The sequence below is a fragment of the Podarcis tiliguerta genome, assembly GCF_965153285.1.
Source record: "Podarcis tiliguerta genome assembly, chromosome: 13".
Taxonomy (NCBI): domain Eukaryota; kingdom Metazoa; phylum Chordata; class Lepidosauria; order Squamata; family Lacertidae; genus Podarcis; species Podarcis tiliguerta.
In genome coordinates, this window is record NC_139546.1 from 17,124,283 (window position 1) to 17,142,902 (window position 18,620).

Sequence of the window (18,620 nt, forward strand, 5' to 3'; positions counted from 1 at the left end):
TCACCGCTCGCCCATATGCAGATGCTCAAAATGACGTCACGCGCATGTGCAGAAGCGGTGAATCGCGACCCGCGCACGAGCAGACGCGGGTTGTGTTCTCTTCAGGATGCAAACGGGGCTCCGGAACGGATCCCGTTTGCATCCAGAGGTACCACTGTAAAAGGCTAAGGAGTGAAACTCTACACAAATCCCGAGTCCCCAAGATCGTTGGACAGTGCCTTGTACGCCTCCTTCCGGCAGCGCCTGCAGCCAAGCTGGTACCAAAGGTATTGCTCTGCTTTCTTTTGGACCACATCGCTGAGGCTGAGAGGCAGGTCTTGTCGTCTGGGCAGCCCATAACCCCCATACACACTGCCCAGAGAGGTTACTTCGGGGCTGCTGACGCAGAAGTTTGACATCACCCCCAAGACAGATGGATGCCAACAACATATGACAGAGGGAAGGGTATTACACAGAATATGGGCAATAGTGGAAAATGCCCATGTCTAGGTGCTCAACTCAACAACCTGGCCACATCATTCCGAATGAGTCTCAAGGGAAGCCCCGCCCAGACTGCATTACAGTAATCCAATCGTGAGGTTACCAAAGCGTGAGTCGCAGTGGCAAAGCTACTCATGTTCAGGAAAAGGTGTAGTTGGCATAGCAACTTAAACTGATAATAGGGGCTTCTTGCCACAGAGCCTTCAGTGAAAGGAATGGATCTAGGAACACCCCAAAAACAATGCACCTGTTTCTTCTGTATGCATTTCTGACCCAAACTGATAAACTCTCCAGCTTGCAAACAGGCAAACCACTCACCCACAATGCCTCCATTTTATCAGGATTCTGCCTCAGTTTGTTCTGCCCTCAGACACTCCCAGAAGTTTCCCTTTCTCTTCCTCTAGCCTTTAGCTCACCCCGCAAATTCAGGACATTCTCCTCCCTTCTGGATTTCATGACTAGTGAATTTCACCCTCTCTGATAGTAATTCAGCCACAATTAGCCTCACCTTGTTTGCCAGTAGTTCATCCTGAACCTTCTTCATGTTGGCTATTTCTTCACTCAGTGTGTTCTTGATGTGGGGTGGGGGGGAGGAAAGAGTTTAGTGAGAGCAAGAGAATGAAGGTAGGGCCCCTTGACAGAATGTTCCTCCCTCCCTTCCTGCATGCCCCATTTTCTCCATCACACCACATGGAAGGCTCAACCAAGGTGGGTTTTCTGCATCAGGTGACTGAAGCTGCGTTGAAGGGCTGCGGCCTCTTCTCTGCAGTTGCCTCTGCTGTTAAGACCAACCCCAACAGCAGCCAAAACCATCACAGCAATTGCCTAACATGGAGAGTCCTAAATGTCCCTCACATGAGGGCCCTTGGTGGAGAACCTCCAGGGCTCCCTTCTAGCTTGGCATCTGGGTGGGGGGTTGCCATGACTGGAACTAGCAGTTATTTTCCTGAAGTACATGGAAACGGACATTTTGGTGCATTGTGGCTAAAAAACACATGGCTGCCATCTTGTTTTTTGTGATGGTGGCCATGCTTCTTTACTCACAGTAATCCAAAACCAGAGTTCCCAGTAAAAGGGAACTGGACAGCTAAGTCCAGTCAAAGGCGACCACGGGGTTGCACCGCTCATCTTGCTTTCAGGCTGAGGGAGCCGGTGTTTGTCCACAGACAGCTTTCCGGGTCATGTGGTCAGCATGACTAAACTGCTTCTGGTGCAACAGAACTTCGTGACAGAAATCAGAGCGCATGGAAACGCCATTTACCTTCCCGCCACAGCAGTACCTATTTATCTACTTGCCAGTGGACTGTATTTCAGAAAACCAACATGGCTGCCAGAGCTGTGGTTGCTGAGGGAATGTGAATAGAGCTGTTGGCCTTTCATCTGGTCAAATTGTTAGGGCAAGGCTTCAGATAGTACCGCCTTTCAAGACCTCAAGAGGTTTGAACAGGTGAAGTCTGTGCTCCAGAGACACCTCATCTTCTTGCCTTCAAGAAGGCCAATCCTTATCTCCCCACCACATATCCTGGCTCTGACAGTTCCTCCCTTTGATTTCCACCCACCTGATGAGCACAGGAGCAACAGACACATGGCTGCTCCGAAGCAGCTCTCACCACAAGCCCACACACCCTACCTTCTCCTCCAGGGCCCCCATCCGTTCCTTGAGGTGCAACTGGAGACGTTCGTTGGATTCCGAGAGCAGCTTGTCTACCGTTTCTGAGAGGCGTTTGTTGTGTTCGTCGTTCATTTTCTCCCTTTGGCGTGCCTGTTTTGTTTTTTAACAAAGGAGGCAGCAGGCATTGGAGACAGGGCAACAACCCCTGCCTCTGTCTGTCTTTCTCACTCACCTCCCAGAAACCTTCACCTCTGATTCCACCTCCCACTGTCTTGCCTTGCCCTTGTGGTCTCTTCCAACTCTATGATTCTATAGGAGTGCTCTGATGGTGTTTCCTGCTTGGCTGGGGGTTGGACTCGATGGCCCTTGTGGTCTCTTCCAACTCTATGATTCTATGATTCTATGACATCCAACAGCCCCCTCTTCCTTACTTGATTTTACAATGCTTTATTGCCTCTGTATCCACAAAAGGTCTCTAAAATTGGATTCCAGGAAGCTGGATTATACTGAGTCAGACCACTGGTCCATCTAGTTTGGTGTTGTCTACACTGTGTGGCACCAGCTCTCCAGCATTTTGGATAGGGGCCTTTTCCAGCCCTACCTAGAGTTGCCGGGGATTGCACCTGGGCAGGGGCGCCAATTTGAGCAAAATATTGGGGGGCCCAGCCCTGCCGGAAGGAGGGAGGGAGGCAGGCCGGAGCCAGGTGAGTGTAGCCTAGAGTGGGGGTCCCCAGCCTGGCAGAGGCTGTGCCGCCTTCCTCCCTCCCTTGCTCAGCACTTCCATAACCCAGGCAGCTGGGCTCCGGGCGCGGGAGACAGCGTTGCCTGGGCTGGGGATGGCGCTGAGAGGCTGAGCCAGTGGACTCACTGGGGGACGATGGCTGGCCCAGGAGCAATCCCTTGTGTGGTGGGGGGCCCGTAGGGCGAAGGGTTCAGGCCAAGGCCATCAGAGGGGAAGAGAGGAGGGAGAAAGGGAGTCAGGTGGATTAAGGCAGTTTACCTGCACTCTCATGCGGTGGTGGCAGACAGGGAGGCTGGGGCATCTCATCACAGTCAATGGGGGGGGGCTGAAGGGGTCTGGGCCCCTTAGAGTTGGTGCCTATGCACCTGGGCTCTTTTACACACAGAGCAACATGTTCCACCAATGAGCTACTTTATAGTCTTTCTTCCAATTCCTGGTACCCCACTTTCCCATCAAACTCCTGCCCTACTTCCCATCATGACCTCACCCGTTGGAGCTCCTGGTTTTTCTCCTCCAGCTGGGCCTCAAGCTGACGCAGGCGCTCCTCAAAATTCCCGTGGCGCTCCTCTGCCTAAATAATAAATATAAATATATAAATTTTATTTATACCCTGCCCTCCCCAGCCAAGGCCGGGCTCAGGGTGCCTAACAACCAATAATAAAAACAAGTTGAATGAATACAACTTAAAAACAAGATTAAAAGACAACATTAAAAGCCTCATCACAGGAGGAGAAAGGAAAAAAGAAAAAGGGGGAGGGACTCAAATTGACTCCAAGCCAAAGGCCAGGCGGAACAACTCTGTCTTACAGGCCCTGCGGAAAGAAATCAGATCCTGCAGGGCCCTGGATTCATGAGGCAGAGTGTTCCACCAGGCTGGAGCCAGTGTTGAAAAGGCCCTGGCTCTGGTTGAGGCTAATCTAAGAAGAGAGTGAAGGGGAGTGTTAAGCCATGACTCCCATTTGATCCCCCTTTTTCTGATTCCAGCAGGTGTGCCTCATTGCCCACTTCCTCCACCAGCCATGTGGCACGCTGGCCACTTCCTCCCCATCGCGCAAGTACCTTGTTGAGGGCTGCCACTCGCTGGGCCAGCTGGGCCTCTATCTCAGGTAAGGTCTCGGCCTTCTGGAGGGTCTGCTGAAGCTTCTGCTTGGCATCTTCCAGCCAGTCTTGTAGCTGCCTGTTCTTCTCTTCACTCTGCGCAGGGTAAAAGGTTAGGTCCGATGGCCTTGTCAATGTACGACTTCCAAGCAGTGACCCCAAACAAACTTGATGCTTTGGACAAGGGAAGGGCAGGGAGCGAACCAGGGAATTTGGGTGCTTTATGCACCTGCAGGGGAACTTAAGCCAGCTTCAGATGCCTGTGCAACTATGGAAGGTGATAAAACAGCCCGGAAATAAGATTTTCCAAGTCCACCAAAGGTGGGCTAGAGGAGTAAGCTGTAGTGAACCTCCATCACTTGGAAGGGACACCTGGAAAGAGACGGGCAATTTCACAACCACCTGCATGCTTAGGAAGAGTAGAGAGAGGATGCCTGGGACAACCAGGTTTAAGGAGGGAGGTGTTGGGAGCAGCCAAGGTTACTCAGCCAGGAGAGGACACAGAAAGACAGGAAGGAAGGGACTCACTTGTCTGTACAGGGATTCCTTACTGGCCAACTCGTTCTCCAGCTTGTCGTTGACATCGTGGAGAGAGGTCGCCTCCCTCTGAGCACTCAGGTAGCGTTTCTCCAGAGTAGTGATCCGCTCTTCCATGTCCTCCCGCTGGGCTAGAGCCTGTCACCCCCCGCCAGACAAGAGAAGGGAATGATGGAGAAGTCACACTGGGAACTCCCACATATCTCCTTTAGTTGCCAGTTGTGGAAGAAATGAAGCTTCTCGGTGCCTTAAAAGGTAAAGGGACCCCTGACCATTAGGTCCAGTCGTGGCCGACTCTGGGGTTGCGGCGCTCATCTCGCTTTACTGGCCGAGGGAGCCGGTGTACAGCTTCTGGGCCAAGTGGCCAGCATGACTAAGCTGCTTCTGGTGAACAAAAGCAGTGCACGGAAACGCCGTTTACCTTCCCGCCGGAGTGGTACCTATTTATCTACTTGCACTTTGACGTGCTTTCGAACTGCTAGGTTGGCAGGAGCAGGGACCGAGCAACGGGAGCTCACCCCGTCGTGGGGATTCGAACCACCGACCTTCTGATCGACAAGTCCTAGGCTCTGTGGTTTAACCCATAGCGCCACCCGTGTCCCTCTCCGTGCCTTGCATGCACTAAATAACATGTGGAGATCTCTCTCTCTGTATATTGTCTACTTGAGGGAGCAGCAGTTTGCTGCATTCCTTTGTTAACCCCACCCAGCAATCTTATTGCTGGTCGCTTGAGGTTTTAGTGTAGAGATGGGGAATTTTTGGCTTCCCAGAAGTTACTGGGGTACATCTCCCATCATTCCTGGCCATCAGCCATGCTGGCGGGGGCTGATGGGAGTTGGAGTCCCACAACATCTGCAAGGCCACAGGTTCCTCATCTCTGCTTTAGTGAAACTGAGGTGTTAGTAGCTTTGAGACGGAGTACTTATTCACTTTCCCTACGCTGTTCATAATTTCACCGACTTCTGTCATACCCCACCTTTGTGGTCTTCCCCCCCTTTTCTAAATCAAAAAGCCCAGATCTGTGAAGCAAGGGATGACCAAACCTTGTGCTCTTGGGAGTCCGCCCTGTTTTTTAGGCAGTGGTTGGGGGTCCAGAGTTGTATTCTGCTGCACAAACAGATCCCCCTCTGTGAGTCGTCAGGCTCCATAGCAAAACTGGTACCAGTTGTAAGAACAAGCTTCCCACACAAGTGCAGGCATCACTGAGGCGTTAATGCTAGGCTTCTTTTTTGGATTTTGCACACAAATCTCTTGTTTCTTATAAACTGAATAGCCTTTTCTTTTTCTTTATGAGAGATTCTGTGGGCAGACTTTTTAACACACACTGGTTAAAATGTGATGTAAACTGCCAGGGAGAAATCACATAAAATTGCTCTGCGTGTGTGTGTGTTGTCATTTTTTCATTTTCCTTTAAACAAAAAACCTCCATAATATTCTTTTGGAGAGAACCAGAAATGTACACACTACAGTACTCTACATGTGGGTGCCACCAGTTTATATATTGACATTACATTCTGTTGTCTTTTCCAATCTCTCCTCAATAATTCCCAACACTGAATTTGCCTCTTTTGCGGCCATAACATATTACTACCATATGAACTGGCCTGGAAATTAAGATTTTCCTCTGAGGCCTTTCTCTGAGTGACCCTACCATCAGAAATCGGGTGAGCAGCTCTAGGGCTGTGGTAAAGTCACATTTGGGGGGGGGGGAGGAATCAAGCCTTTGGAAAGCTGGGGCACAATTTTGCCCCTGAACCATTATGTGGAAGTTCAGGGGAATGGGGTGTTTACCACGGTACTGTAACAAAAAAATCAACCATCAAACTGCAGGGCTGCCAGGTTTCCTCCAATGGGGTTTTCCCTGATGTTGTTATTGTTGTTTTTAAGCTGCCATGACAAGCTCCTCCTTTGGTGGTATTGGGGGCAAAACAGTGCGCAATGTGAAATGCTCCCCCCTCCCCTCATTCCAATTCACCAGTTGAGAATTGGGCGGCAAATTGAAAGAGGGCATTATGAGCCAATGGCTCCCCAAAAAAAGGACCTTTTAAGTAATAGCGTGCAAGTTGGGCACCGGCCTCCTCAGAAAGGCTTGCCTGGCCCCTAAGTTGTGGCCTTTTTTGGCATCAGGTGAAGACTTTTCTTATCTTCCCCGGCTTGATAGTTTTAAAAACCCATTGTAGATCTTTCAGTCCTTGAACATCACTTTCCCCCCTCTTTCACTGAACTTATTGTGTGTTTTTAAAATATATTTTATGGCTCGGTTTTTTGAAATGTACATAATCATGAAAACCTATTGTTGATGGGAAGCAAATGAATAATTAAATAAATAAATAAATAAATAAGTGTTTCAGAACTTTGCTTGAGCTTTTAACAGAAACTAGTATTAAGTGTTGCTTTATTTGCAACTTAGCAGACTAACTTGTATCGATTTATTTGGCATTTAGGATTGTTATTCTTGATTATTACTCTTTGACCAAAACGGCAAGCTGTCTTGAAAACATTTCCTTGCTACATTTATTTCCAGGCTTTCCTCCAAAGAGCTCAAGGTGGCATTACATGCTTTTTCCTCCTTCCATTCCATCCTCTCAACAACCGTGTGAGGTAGGTTTGGTTGAGAGAGTGTGACTGGGCCAAGACTACCTAGGAAGTGGGGCTTTCAAAGTTGGGCTGCCCCAGCATTCTAACCACTGCACTCAACATATTTTATAGTTGAAAGTCAGTAGTAGTAGTAGTAGTAGTAATAATAATAATAATAATAATAATAATAATAATAAAAATAAAAACCCTGCCCATCTGGCTAGGTTTCTCTAGCCACTCTGAGAGGCTTCCAGCAGAATATTAAAATACAATGATTCATCAAATATTAAATGCTTCCCTAAACAGGGCTGCCTTCAGATGTCTTCCAAAAGTCTGATAGTTGTTTATTTCTTTGACATCTGATGGGAGGGCGTTCCACAGGGCGGGCGCCACTACCGAGAAGGCCCTCTGCCTGGTTCCCCATAACCTCACTTCTCGCAGGGAGGGAATCGCCAGAAGGCCCTTAGCACTGGACCTCAGTGTCTGGGCTGAATGATGGGGGTGGAGACACTCATTCAGGAATACTGGGCCAGGGCCATTTAGGGCTTTAAAGGTCAGCACCAACACTTTGAATTTTGCCCAGACACATACTGGGAGCCAATGTAGGTCTTTCAGGACTGGTGTTATATGATCTCAGCGGCCGCTCCCACTCACCAGTCTAGCTGCCGCATTCTGGATTAGTTGTAGCTTCCTGGTTACCTTCAAAGGTAGCCCCTCGTAGAGCACATTGCAGTAGTCCAAGCGCGAGATAACTAGAGCATGCGCCACTCTGGCAAGACAGTCCACGGGCAGGTAGAGTTCCGGCCTGCGTACCAGATAGAGCTGGTAGCATTGAGCTGCGCCTCCATGGACAGCTGTGAGTCCATAATGACTCCCAGGCTGCGCACCTGGTCCTTCAGGGGCACAATTACCCCATTCAGGACCAGGGAGTCCCACCCACTGAGCCATGAAGCTCACCTTGGGCTAGTCACCATCTCTTAGCCTAACCTACCTCATGGGGTTGTTGTGCAGATGAAATGGGGAGGAGGAGGAGAACCATGTAAACCACTTTGAGAATCTTGGAAGATAGGTGGTATATACAGTGGTACCTCAGGTTAAGTACTTAATTCATTCCGGAGGTCCGTACTTAACCTGAAACTATTTTTAACCTGAAGCAGCACTTTAGCTAATGGGGCCTCCTGCTGCTGCTGCACCGCCGGAGCACGATTTCTGTTCTCATCCTGAAGCAAAGTTCTTAACCTGAAGCACTATTTCTGGGTTAGCGGAGTCTGTAACCTGAAGCGTATGTAACCTGAAGCGTATGTAACCCGAGGTACCACTGTATAAATGTAATCACCGTATTTTTCGCTCCATAAGACGCACCCGACAATAAGTCGCACCTAGTTTTTAGAGGGGGAATGCAAGAAAAAAAATTCTTTAAAGGGAGTGCTGAGCAGAGCCTGTATGCATCCCAGGCTCTGCTCAGCACTCCCTTTCATGAGCCGTGTGAAGCATGTGTGTGGCCCTTGAAGGCTTTCCCTCAGGGAAAAGCCTGCAAGAGCCACGCTCCCTTTAAAGAGCGCGCGGAGCGTGTGTGCAGCTCTTGGGGGCTTTTCCTGCCTGCATTCGCTCCATAAGACGCACACACATTTCCCCTTACTTTTTAGGAGGGGAAAAGTGCGTCTTATGGAGCGAAATATACGGTAATAATTATAATGATATGTATGGAGTGTTCCAGCTGCGGCCGTCTACCTCCTTGAGGTCTCGTTGCAGCTTGGCGTTGATCTCTTCAGACTTGATGAGGTCCCGCTGGGCTGTAGCCAGCTCTTCCTCCAGCTCTGCCATCTGCCGGCAAAGCATGGTCAGTCGCTCCTTCAGCTGAGAAAGCTCTCCTCGCTGGCGCTCCAACACCTCCTCTAGCTCGGATTCCCTCCCACCGCGCCCCAACTCAAGGGATCCATTGGCCTGAGAAACAGAAGGAAGGGAAAGGGATTACAAACCAAGTCCCTGCTGACCTCACTGAAACAAGCAAGAATCTATATCCACCTCCCACAGGCAAACAAAACCCCTCACACAAGAGAAGAGTTGGTGATAGCCATGCACTTTGTCCATATTTCCTGTAATGGTTCTAGGGGTTGCTCGTGCGTAAGTTGCCGTTACTCCTGACTAGGTTGCCTGGTTGAACCCTTTCTGTCTGGACAGCCTCAAGTTCCGTGGCTGCCTCAATCGCTGGCAGAATCCGTCAGTGGGCGTTTCTTAAACCTCTTCCAGCATAGAAGCTGTTTGACGCCCAGTCTCCTCCCCCTTTGCCTGCGCGAAGGTTTTCTGCGCAAAGTGGGTGTGGGCAGCGGAGTACTCGTGCCCTCTCCGCTGGTCTCCTGCGAAGAGTCCTGGAGCCACCTCAGGACTCTTCCCCCATCTGTCCCCCTTCTCCACTGGTGTTACGCTGATTTCCTTCCCCAGCGGATGGGCTACCTCTCTCCCTACTGGGACCCTCTCCACCATCGTCCTGGAGGCTCCTCTCCGCCTCCCGCTCCGATGGCAGTTCCCTGACATTTCCCTTCCGCACCACTTACACAAATCTGGGAGTCTCCCTCTTTGCTGGGGTCGTCCAGGCCAGATCGGCGTCGGGCAAGCTGCTCTCGAAGGGAAAGAGACTGCAGACAGGAAGAGGAAGAAAAGGAAGGAGAAGATGTACTAGGGTTTAAAATGAAAAATAAAAAGCCGTTTTTATTTTATATGACTATTTATGTATGCGACGACAGCAGCGTGGGTACTACTGGCCCAGAGATGGAAAGAAGACAAAGTTCCGACCAGAGACAAATGGCTGGTGAAGATGATGGACTATGCCGAAATGGCAAAATTGACCGGGAAAATCAGAAACCAGGAAGAGAAGAAATTAAAGAAGGAATGGGCAAAATTTATAATGTATTTATAAACGAAAAACTTTGGCAGGATTTGAGTAATGTTTGTAATGTACAAAAAAACTATGGTAAAAATGAATTATTATTTTTTAAAATAAAGAAAATAAGGGAAGCAGTTGAAAAAAAGATTGATACAGTGGTGCCCCACAAGACGAATGCCTCGCAAGACGGAAAACCCGCTAGACGAAAGGGTTTTCCGTTTTGGAGGTGCTTCGCAAAACGAATTTGCTATGGGCTTGCTTCGCAAGACGAAAATGTCTTGCGATTCCTGGGTTTTTTTCCCTCTCCCTCCCTTTTTCCCAAGCCCCTAAGCCGCTTAACAGCTGTTAGCTAAGCCACTTGACAGCTGATGACTAAGCCGCCTAACAGCTTATCTAAGCCGCTAATAGCCTTTTAGCAGCTAATCCGCTAATCCCTTAAGCCTTTAATAGCCGCTAATAGCCTTTTAGCAGCTAATCCGCTAATCCGCTAATCCCTTAAGCCTTTAATAGCCGCTAATAGCCGCTAAACTGCTAATAGGGCTAATCCGCTAATGGGCTTGCTTCGCAAGACGAAAAAAACCGCAAGACGAAGAGACTGGCGGAACGGATTCTTTTCGTCTTGCGAGGCACCACTGTAATGATAACCATGGAAGGGCAGAGGGGAGTCGAAAGATTCAGAGAATCCTAAATGACGATGTTGAAGTTTAATATTTGAATTTAAATTTGTTATGTAATACTTAATAAAAATATATTTTAAAAAATAAAAATGAAATGAAAAATAAAATTGAGGCATGAGAGGCAGGTGGCAATCAGCGTAGGGCAACAATAGTCTCTTCAGCCGTACCAGGGAATCATTCCAGTCTGGGGAACCTATTGCCTATGTTAAATGTCAGCCGTTGCGCTGCACCAAAATGCAGGATGTTAGCATGCAGAATGCATATGTAAAGGGTTAATACTTGAAACGTTTTGTTACATTTTTATATGTGTTAGAAGTAGCCCAGAGTGGCTGGGGGAACCCAGCTAGATAGGTGGGGTAATAATAATAATAATAATAATAATAATAATAATAATAATTGGCTGTAGAACCCTGTGATGTCATACACTCTGTCGCCATTATTTTAGTTGGTTCAGTTATTAACAGTCTTGTAAGTCTTAACAGTTAGAGCAGCAGGTATGTTGTGTTGTGCTGCTGCTGCTGGCTGGCTCAAAGTCAGAGTATCAGTCAGTCTGCAAATGTTAGTTAGTTTATGTAAGATGCATTAGCAACTTAAAAACATCCGCCTGCATTGTATATTATAATCTGACAACTGCAAGTACACTAAGCAAAAGTTACATGTTCTTTAAACTTTAAACGAGAGTGTTCTGCTTAGTTTTTACAGGGGAGAAAAGAGCACTAAAGAGTCAAATGACCCAGGGCTATATTTCGCATACGCTGTTAATGGGAACGAAAGTCTAAATTCCCACACAAAAGACATGACGCCCCTCCTCTGTCACTCTTAGGGGTTTCTACTCAGGACTTGATAAGACTTCTGGGATAAGGGAGGCAATCAAATAGGCTCACGGCAAGGCAAGGGCTACTGTCAATGGGGCAGCAGAAGATAAAGGTAAAGGACCCCTGTATGTTTAAGTCCAGTCAAAGGTGACTATGGGGTTGTGGCGCTCCTCTCACTTTCAGGCCGGGGGAGCCGGCTTTTGTCCACAGACAGCTTTCTGGGACATGTGGCCAGTATGACTAAACCACTCCTGCACAACAGAACACCATGACCGAAACCGGAGCGCATGGAAATGCTGTTTACCTTCCTGCCACAGTGGTACCTATTTATCTACTTGCACTGGCATGCTTTTGAACTGCTAGATTGGCAGGAGCTGGGACAGAGCAATGGGAGCTCACTCTGTCGCAGGGATTCGGAACGCTGACCTTCTCATCAGCAAGCCCAAGAGGGCCAAGACCACAGTGCTACCTGTGTAGGAAGGTGATCTCTTTTTTTAATAAATATTTTTATTAAGGAATTTCAACATAACAAATTATCAAACCGTATAATCACATACATTATTCCCCCCCTTTTTTTCCCACTCCCCCTTCCATCCCTCCCTCCCCCCTCCAACCAGGGATTTCACTCAGCTCCTCTCTCTGATTTCTCTTCACATATTATTCTCTGCATGTTATAAAGTTATACCTTATCTCTCTATCATGTTATCAACCAATAAATTTGTGTATGTTTATTCAAAACCTGCCAAGGAGTCCAGTTCATTTTGTTGTCTTTTTAGATAATTTGTAAAAAGCTCCCATTCTTCCTTAAAGTCACAGCTGTTCTTGTCCCACAGTTTGTATGTCAATTTAGCTTACATGAATAATCTCTAAGCAATTTACTGATTTTTTTGGGGGGGGGGGAGAAAAGGATATGTCCTTTTTAAAAAAAAATTATAAACTTGTATAAGCTGCTTAATCAGTATTTTCAGTATTTATTATTATTGATTTCATAAACTTTATATACCACTTGATTGTTGTTATTTTTTTAAAAAAAATCCACCCTCAAGGTGGTTCACCTGTTCCTTAGCATTGATAATATACTTCTTACTTTAATGTTTGCTCATTCCAACCCTGGGCAGATTGTATGAGTGGATAGTAGAACATGAGGGAAACTATCATGAAACATGTGTCTTGGTTTATGAGGAACGGCTAAGGAGCTGGGCATGTTTAGCCTGGAGAAGAGGAGGTTAAGGGGTGATATGATAGCCATGTTCAAATATATAAAAGGATGTCACATAGAGGAGGGAGAAAGGTTGTTTTCTGCTGCTCCAGAGAAGCGGACACGGAGCAATGGATCCAAACTACAAGAAAGAAGATTCCACCTAAACATTAGGAAAAACTTCCTGACAGTAAGAGCTGTTGGACAGTGGAATTTGCTGCCAAGGAGTGTGGTGGAGTCTCCTTCTTTGGAGGTCTTTAAGCAGAGGCTTGACAACCATATGTCAGGAGTGCTCTGATGGTGTTTCCTGCTTGGCAGGGGGTTGGACTCGATGGCCCTTGTGGTCTCTTCCAACTCTATGATGCTATGTGATCCCTAGGTACAGACAACTCCCCACTTACACGGGAATTACGTTCCAGGCCCCTGTGCACTTAAGTGAAATCACGTAAAGTGGGGAGCACCCTCTCTGCCACACTCTCTTCAATCCATACCGAAAATACTGTATCCAAAAATCACAACTAGAATTAAAGCTCTGGGGCCAGCAGAAGGCTGGAGGATACACGGGAAAGCAGTTGCTGCTGTGGTGCTACCCCACACATCAGCTGTTAGGAGAGGAGGCTGAGAAGCATAAACAAAACCCTGCTGTGCCTGCAGTCTCTTGGGGGCTTTCTCTGCCCTTACTGACATCCTTTTCGGGCTCCAGGGAGGGTCTCCTCGCGAGCCACAAGGACTCTCCAGCTCTCTCCCATCATTTCCAGGTTTGAATTTAATTACTTCCTGGCGCCGTGAATATATGCAATTGTGCTTGAGTAGAATGCACATCATCATCATCATCATCATCACCATCATATAATACTTTATTATTTGTACCCCGCCCATCTGGCTGGGTTTCCCCAGCCACTCTGGGTGGCTTCCAACAAAGATGAAAAATACACTAAAATGTCACATATTAAAAACTTCCCTGAACAGGGCTGCCTTCAGATGTCTTCTGAATGTCAGGTAGTTGTTTATCGCTTTGACATCTGATGGGAGGGCGTTCCACAGGGCAGGCGCCACTACCGAGAAGGCCCTCTGCCTGGTTCCCTGTAACTTGGCCTTTCGCAGTGAGGGAACCGCCAGAAGGCCCTCAGAGCTGGACCTCAGCTGGACCCCATAAATGGGGGTGGGGTGGGGTGGGGAATGCCTGCATCTACTTTGGACCTCCATCAGCATTCATAGAGAGAGTCTGTGTACAAGTCAGTAAAGGACTATCAAGTATGAGAGGCAGGGCCTGGTCGGTGGTGGTGCCTGAACAGCAGTATTCTCTTCCAAGAGAGACACACGAATCTCCTTCATGAATGAGGCATGGAATTTTGTTCCAAGACCAATCCCCCACCTCGATTTGCAAGTGTCATCCAGTCATGCCCTTTCCCTGCTCATCTCTGGGGGCTGCCGTGTCAGTAACACACCAGCATCCACAAACCCACAGTCCCCTTGTGGGGAATCTCAGCTCGCAAACCTCTGGGAATCCCGCTGCAGCCGGGAGCAGAATCTCCTTCCTACCTCTTGATTGGACATCTCCAGCTCCTCCTCCAATACTGCAACCCGCTCTAACGCCACTCGCAGCCGTTCTCGAACCTGCCGTGCACCACAGAGAGAGTCGAAGAGGCGTTAGTCAGGAGAGAAGCAGCCAGCTTCCTTTATCCCCACAGTCCCCGCCTCCCCCAGTATGCAACTCTGCTAACCATGGTATTTTCACACCTTTGGCAGCAGACCAGATTTTCCCCTAACCACCTACTGCTTCCCCGATGGTCTCGTGTTGGCTCCTGCACTTTGCTCAAGCCAGCAGAAATAGTGGCTGGCGGCAGAATAGCTGCAATTATGATTTAAATATGGCACAAGTGACACTTCCCCTAAAGCGGGGATGGGGAAACCTTGCCAGTGCTGTTCGAATACAGCTCCCATCATTCCTGACTATTGGGCCAAGTTGGTTGGGGCTGATGGGAGATGAAGTCCAACAGCATCTGCAGGCTGCAGGTTCAAAATGAGCCAGGCGCCAGGCAGATTTTGCACCTGGCTTTCGACCACCTGCAAACAGGTGAAGGTGCCTAGGCACTAGGATGGCGGATGACATCTCCCCCATCAGGGGATCATTGGATCTGGACTGTTTTCACACACTAACACCCCATGCCGTAGAATTCTATCCGTTATATTTTATCTGCACGATCGGAAGGAATTTCTGGGACCAAATTGGTTTTTCTGTGTAGCCTGAGCAGGAGCAGTCGCCATTAAGGAAGAGAAGTCGGAATAGGCCAATATATAGGTGGACTATCCCTGAATCAAGTGACTTTTCTTCTTTAAGTTCTCAAAGCCCCTAACCTAGCCCAAGGTTGTCGTCTGAACTAGCCAGATGTTTAACTGAGAATCAATCACAGTCAGTCCATTGTTTGAAAAGCAAGACTTTAGAGCCGTTTTGCCCCAAAATGGCAACTTGACCTTATGTTTTGGAGACTGCAAGCTTGGTTTAAGGTAAAGGGACCCCTGACCATTAGGTCCAGTCGTGGCTGACTCTGGGGTTGCGGTGCTCATCTCGCTTTATTGGCCAAGGGAGCCGGCGTACAGCTTCCAGATCATGTGGCCAGCATGACTAAGCCGCTTCTAGTGAACCAGAGCAGCGCACGGAAATGCCGTTTACCTTCCCGCCGGAGTGGTACCTATTTATCTACTTGCACTTTGACGTGCTTTCAAACTGCTAGGTTGGCAGGAGCAGGGACCGAGCAACAGGAGCTCATTCTGTCGCGGGGATTTGAACCGCCGACCTTCTGATCGACAATCCCTAGGCTCTGTGGTTTAACCCACAGCGCCACCCGTGTCCCTAGCCTTGGTTTAAGGAGCCATTATTGGCCACTGGCTTATATATCTGAGTTTCGAACACTGCAGGTACCCAGGCTTGGCACCTGGGACAAATTCCTAGAACACCCCCACCAGCCCAGCTCCACTGCCTTGTCAAGCGTTGCTGTGCCCTCTCTTCACCTTCTCGTCCAGGGCCTTGTGATGCTCAAAGAGAGACTTGAGGGCCTTCAGCACTTCCACCTCGCTGGAGACACCGGCCGGCGACTGGGCCTGCCGCTTCACCACCGTCATGCGGAGGGAGCGTTCGTGTCGCGATACAAGGCATTCCAGGTGTTCTAGCAGCAGCTAGGGAGAAGAGACAGACAGATATAGCGGTGCTTGAGGATTGATGGAGATATAGCGAGGCTGCAGATACATAGCTTGGGATGGACAGGGACCCAAATCTCAACAGACACAGATTGTAACGCAGATCCTTCTCTGCTTTTCTAAAATGGCCTCCTCTGCCAAATGGCCACTTTTGTGCCAAACAGGGGTGCAGGGAGTGAGTTCTCAACAAGCAGAGATGGGGGCGGGGGGGGAGCAGTTTTGCTATCACATGTGGTGGGAGGTTCTATCAGTGAAAATAACAACAGAAGGGGGGAATTAAAGAGCGTTCCTACCCTAATAGGGGGGGAAACAGACCTTGGGGAAAAAGAAAAGAACACCCCATAAGGAACATAAAAATAACAGGCCTCTAATTTAATGCAACAGACAGCAAAAAAACAGCAACCCCAGAATGATTAGTACACAAATTATGAATCTGTCAGAACATTCAATAAGCAGTGACAAACACTCCAGTGTGCTTTGAAAACCAATCTTAATGTGACTGCACACATGATCCAAGTTCATTAAACGCAAATGCATCACAGAAGAAGCAAATAAAAGAATATGCAGCTGGAAGAATGTTGCAACTGGAGGTTGCGACAAACTTCACACGCTCCAATTACAGAGGTAACTTTAGAAATTCTCATAGGCAAACCAGAACTCAAGAGTGGTGAACCAGAACAACGAAAATCTTCTCAATGCTGTGCCCTTCAACGTAAGTGCAAGAAAACCTATTTTGTCCCTTTGAATGAATCAGACAGATCAAGTACTCAGCTATGGTCAGGTTCTGACTGACAATATGGCCTGACTAACATTCAGCCATGGTTTATTCAATTTTGTTGTTGTTGTTTAGTCGTTTAGTCGTGTCCGACTCTTCGTGACCCCATGGACCAGAGCACGCCAGGCACTTCTGTCTTCCACTGCCTCCCGTAGTTTGGTCAAACTCATGTTTGTAGCTTCAAGAACACTGTCCAACCATCTCGTCCACTGTCGTCCCCTTCTCCTTGCGCCCTCCATCTTTCCCAACATCAGGGTCTTTTCCAGGGAGTCTTCTCTTCTCATGTGGCGGCCAAAGTATTGGAGCCTCAGCTTCAGGATCTGTCCTTCCAGTGAGCACTCAGGGCTGATTTCCTTCAGAATGGATAGGTTTGTTCTTCTTGCAGTCCATGGGACTCTCAAGAGTCTCCTCCAGCACCATAATTCAAAAGCATCAATTCTTCGGCGATCAGCCTTCTTTATGGTCCAGCTCTCACTTCCATACATCACTACTGGGAAAACCATAGCTTTTACTATATGGACGTTTGTTGGCAAGGTGATGTCTCTACTTTTTTCAATTATGGTTTATTAAACAATGGCTTAGCATTATGAGTGAGCCCTGCCTAGTAGCTTAACTGAAACCATGGTTTGTTGTTGGCTTATGAAACTTGATTCAGTACAGTACAATACAAATACCTTTACTGGCATTATAAGTTAAGACATTTCAAATCACTGGGATAAATTTAAAAGGGACAGGAGTGAGGCTGTCGAGGGTCACAAGGCACTCGATTGTTCTGCTTCACCCTAGAGGGATGATTCATTAAGAACCCTTTTGGGCAAGATAGAGAATAAAAAGGAAGCCACTGGTAATGTCCTTGTCCCTATCCGCTAGGAGGAACCCCATTTGGCTTTCTGTCAGAGCCATGGGTCACAGGTCCAACATCTTGCTTAGCATCTGTTTGCGGAGTCTGCTATGCAAAGGGCAGTCCAAAAGAATATGGTCCAGTGAATCTGGTACTCCCTGATTGCAGGCACAGAGGCAGGCTTGATAAGGAATTTGCGAGTATCTAGCTGTGGTCACTGCGGAGGGGAAAGCATTTAGTCTTGTGAGCATAACAGCTCTTCATTGGGAAGGAAGTAGTAGGTCTTTTAGGTAATTCATTTAAACTGTGTTTAAGAAGACCCCAAAAATGTAGGCAGCCCTACATTGCACGTGAACTCACCAGGCTGCAAAGGCACAAGGCAAGAGCAGCTGGAAATCAAAACAAGCTTTGGATAAACAAGTCATTTTTTGTTTGATCATCGTGGGACAACTCATGCTTAACTCATGCCTTAGTGTTATCTGTGAACCAAGCCTATGCACAATGGTGGATCCACTGTAAAGTATCTTTATGGTTTCATTAGCAGCTTCCTTAGAATGAGTTCTTCCCTAGTAAGCTTTCCACAGCTTTGCTGCAGAAGAAGAACTTACCAGTGAGGGATGGTGGTGGAAGTACTAGGCTCCACTCAATTCGAGTTGCCTGGTTGGCCTTGAAAACAGGCCAGGTAAGTGAGATTGGTAAATCCACAGTAACCTAATTCCTGTTCCATCTGAGCTTTGGGCCCAAGTCTTCTGTTTCCTGCTGCAGCAAAAACAGTTGAGCAGGAGATACCTCATTTCTCCCCCTACAGCCATCTGTCCAAAAGGATGTTTAACTGTTGCTAAAACACCAAGATCCCACCATCCTCCCACATCCACCTCTTAAAAATCTCACATAGACCAGTCTTCACCAAACTGGTACCCTCTGGATGTTTTGGGGTGAGGCAAATGGGGGTTGCCTATCAAAACATCTGGGTACAACCAGGCTGGGGTTTTCTGGGAGAGACTCTGCAACGTGAACACACAAAACGCGGCACGGTCAGGCAAGTTCTGGATTCCAAAGCAAAGCTGAGAGCCTGCTCACCCGTGTGTTGTTCCGTTCTGCCTTCAGCTCCGAGATCTCCTCCTCTCGCTCTGACAGCTGTTCCCGGCATAAGTTCAACTCCTTAGTAAGCGCTGCAAATTCCTGG

General features: G+C 48.1%; 1 protein-coding gene across 20 annotated transcripts in view; it reads right to left on the reverse strand.

Annotated features, from left to right (window-relative positions):
* The window catches only part of PPFIA3 (PTPRF interacting protein alpha 3), a 71,061-nt gene that overhangs the window by 24,425 nt on the left and 28,016 nt on the right, over positions 1 to 18,620 (reverse strand). For all 20 annotated transcript variants that reach the window (XM_083408113.1, XM_083408116.1, XM_083408115.1 and 17 more), the window contains exons 3-12: positions 18,515 to 18,616; positions 15,633 to 15,797; positions 14,163 to 14,237; positions 9,602 to 9,682; positions 8,778 to 8,990; positions 4,461 to 4,607; positions 3,894 to 4,028; positions 3,322 to 3,405; positions 2,111 to 2,242; positions 989 to 1,051 (exon numbers count right to left, since the gene is read on the reverse strand). In XM_083408113.1, the coding sequence (XP_083264239.1) occupies positions 989 to 1,051; positions 2,111 to 2,242; positions 3,322 to 3,405; positions 3,894 to 4,028; positions 4,461 to 4,607; positions 8,778 to 8,990; positions 9,602 to 9,682; positions 14,163 to 14,237; positions 15,633 to 15,797; positions 18,515 to 18,616 (1,197 nt within the window). The remainder of the gene's footprint in view (positions 1 to 988; positions 1,052 to 2,110; positions 2,243 to 3,321; positions 3,406 to 3,893; positions 4,029 to 4,460; positions 4,608 to 8,777; positions 8,991 to 9,601; positions 9,683 to 14,162; positions 14,238 to 15,632; positions 15,798 to 18,514; positions 18,617 to 18,620) is intronic.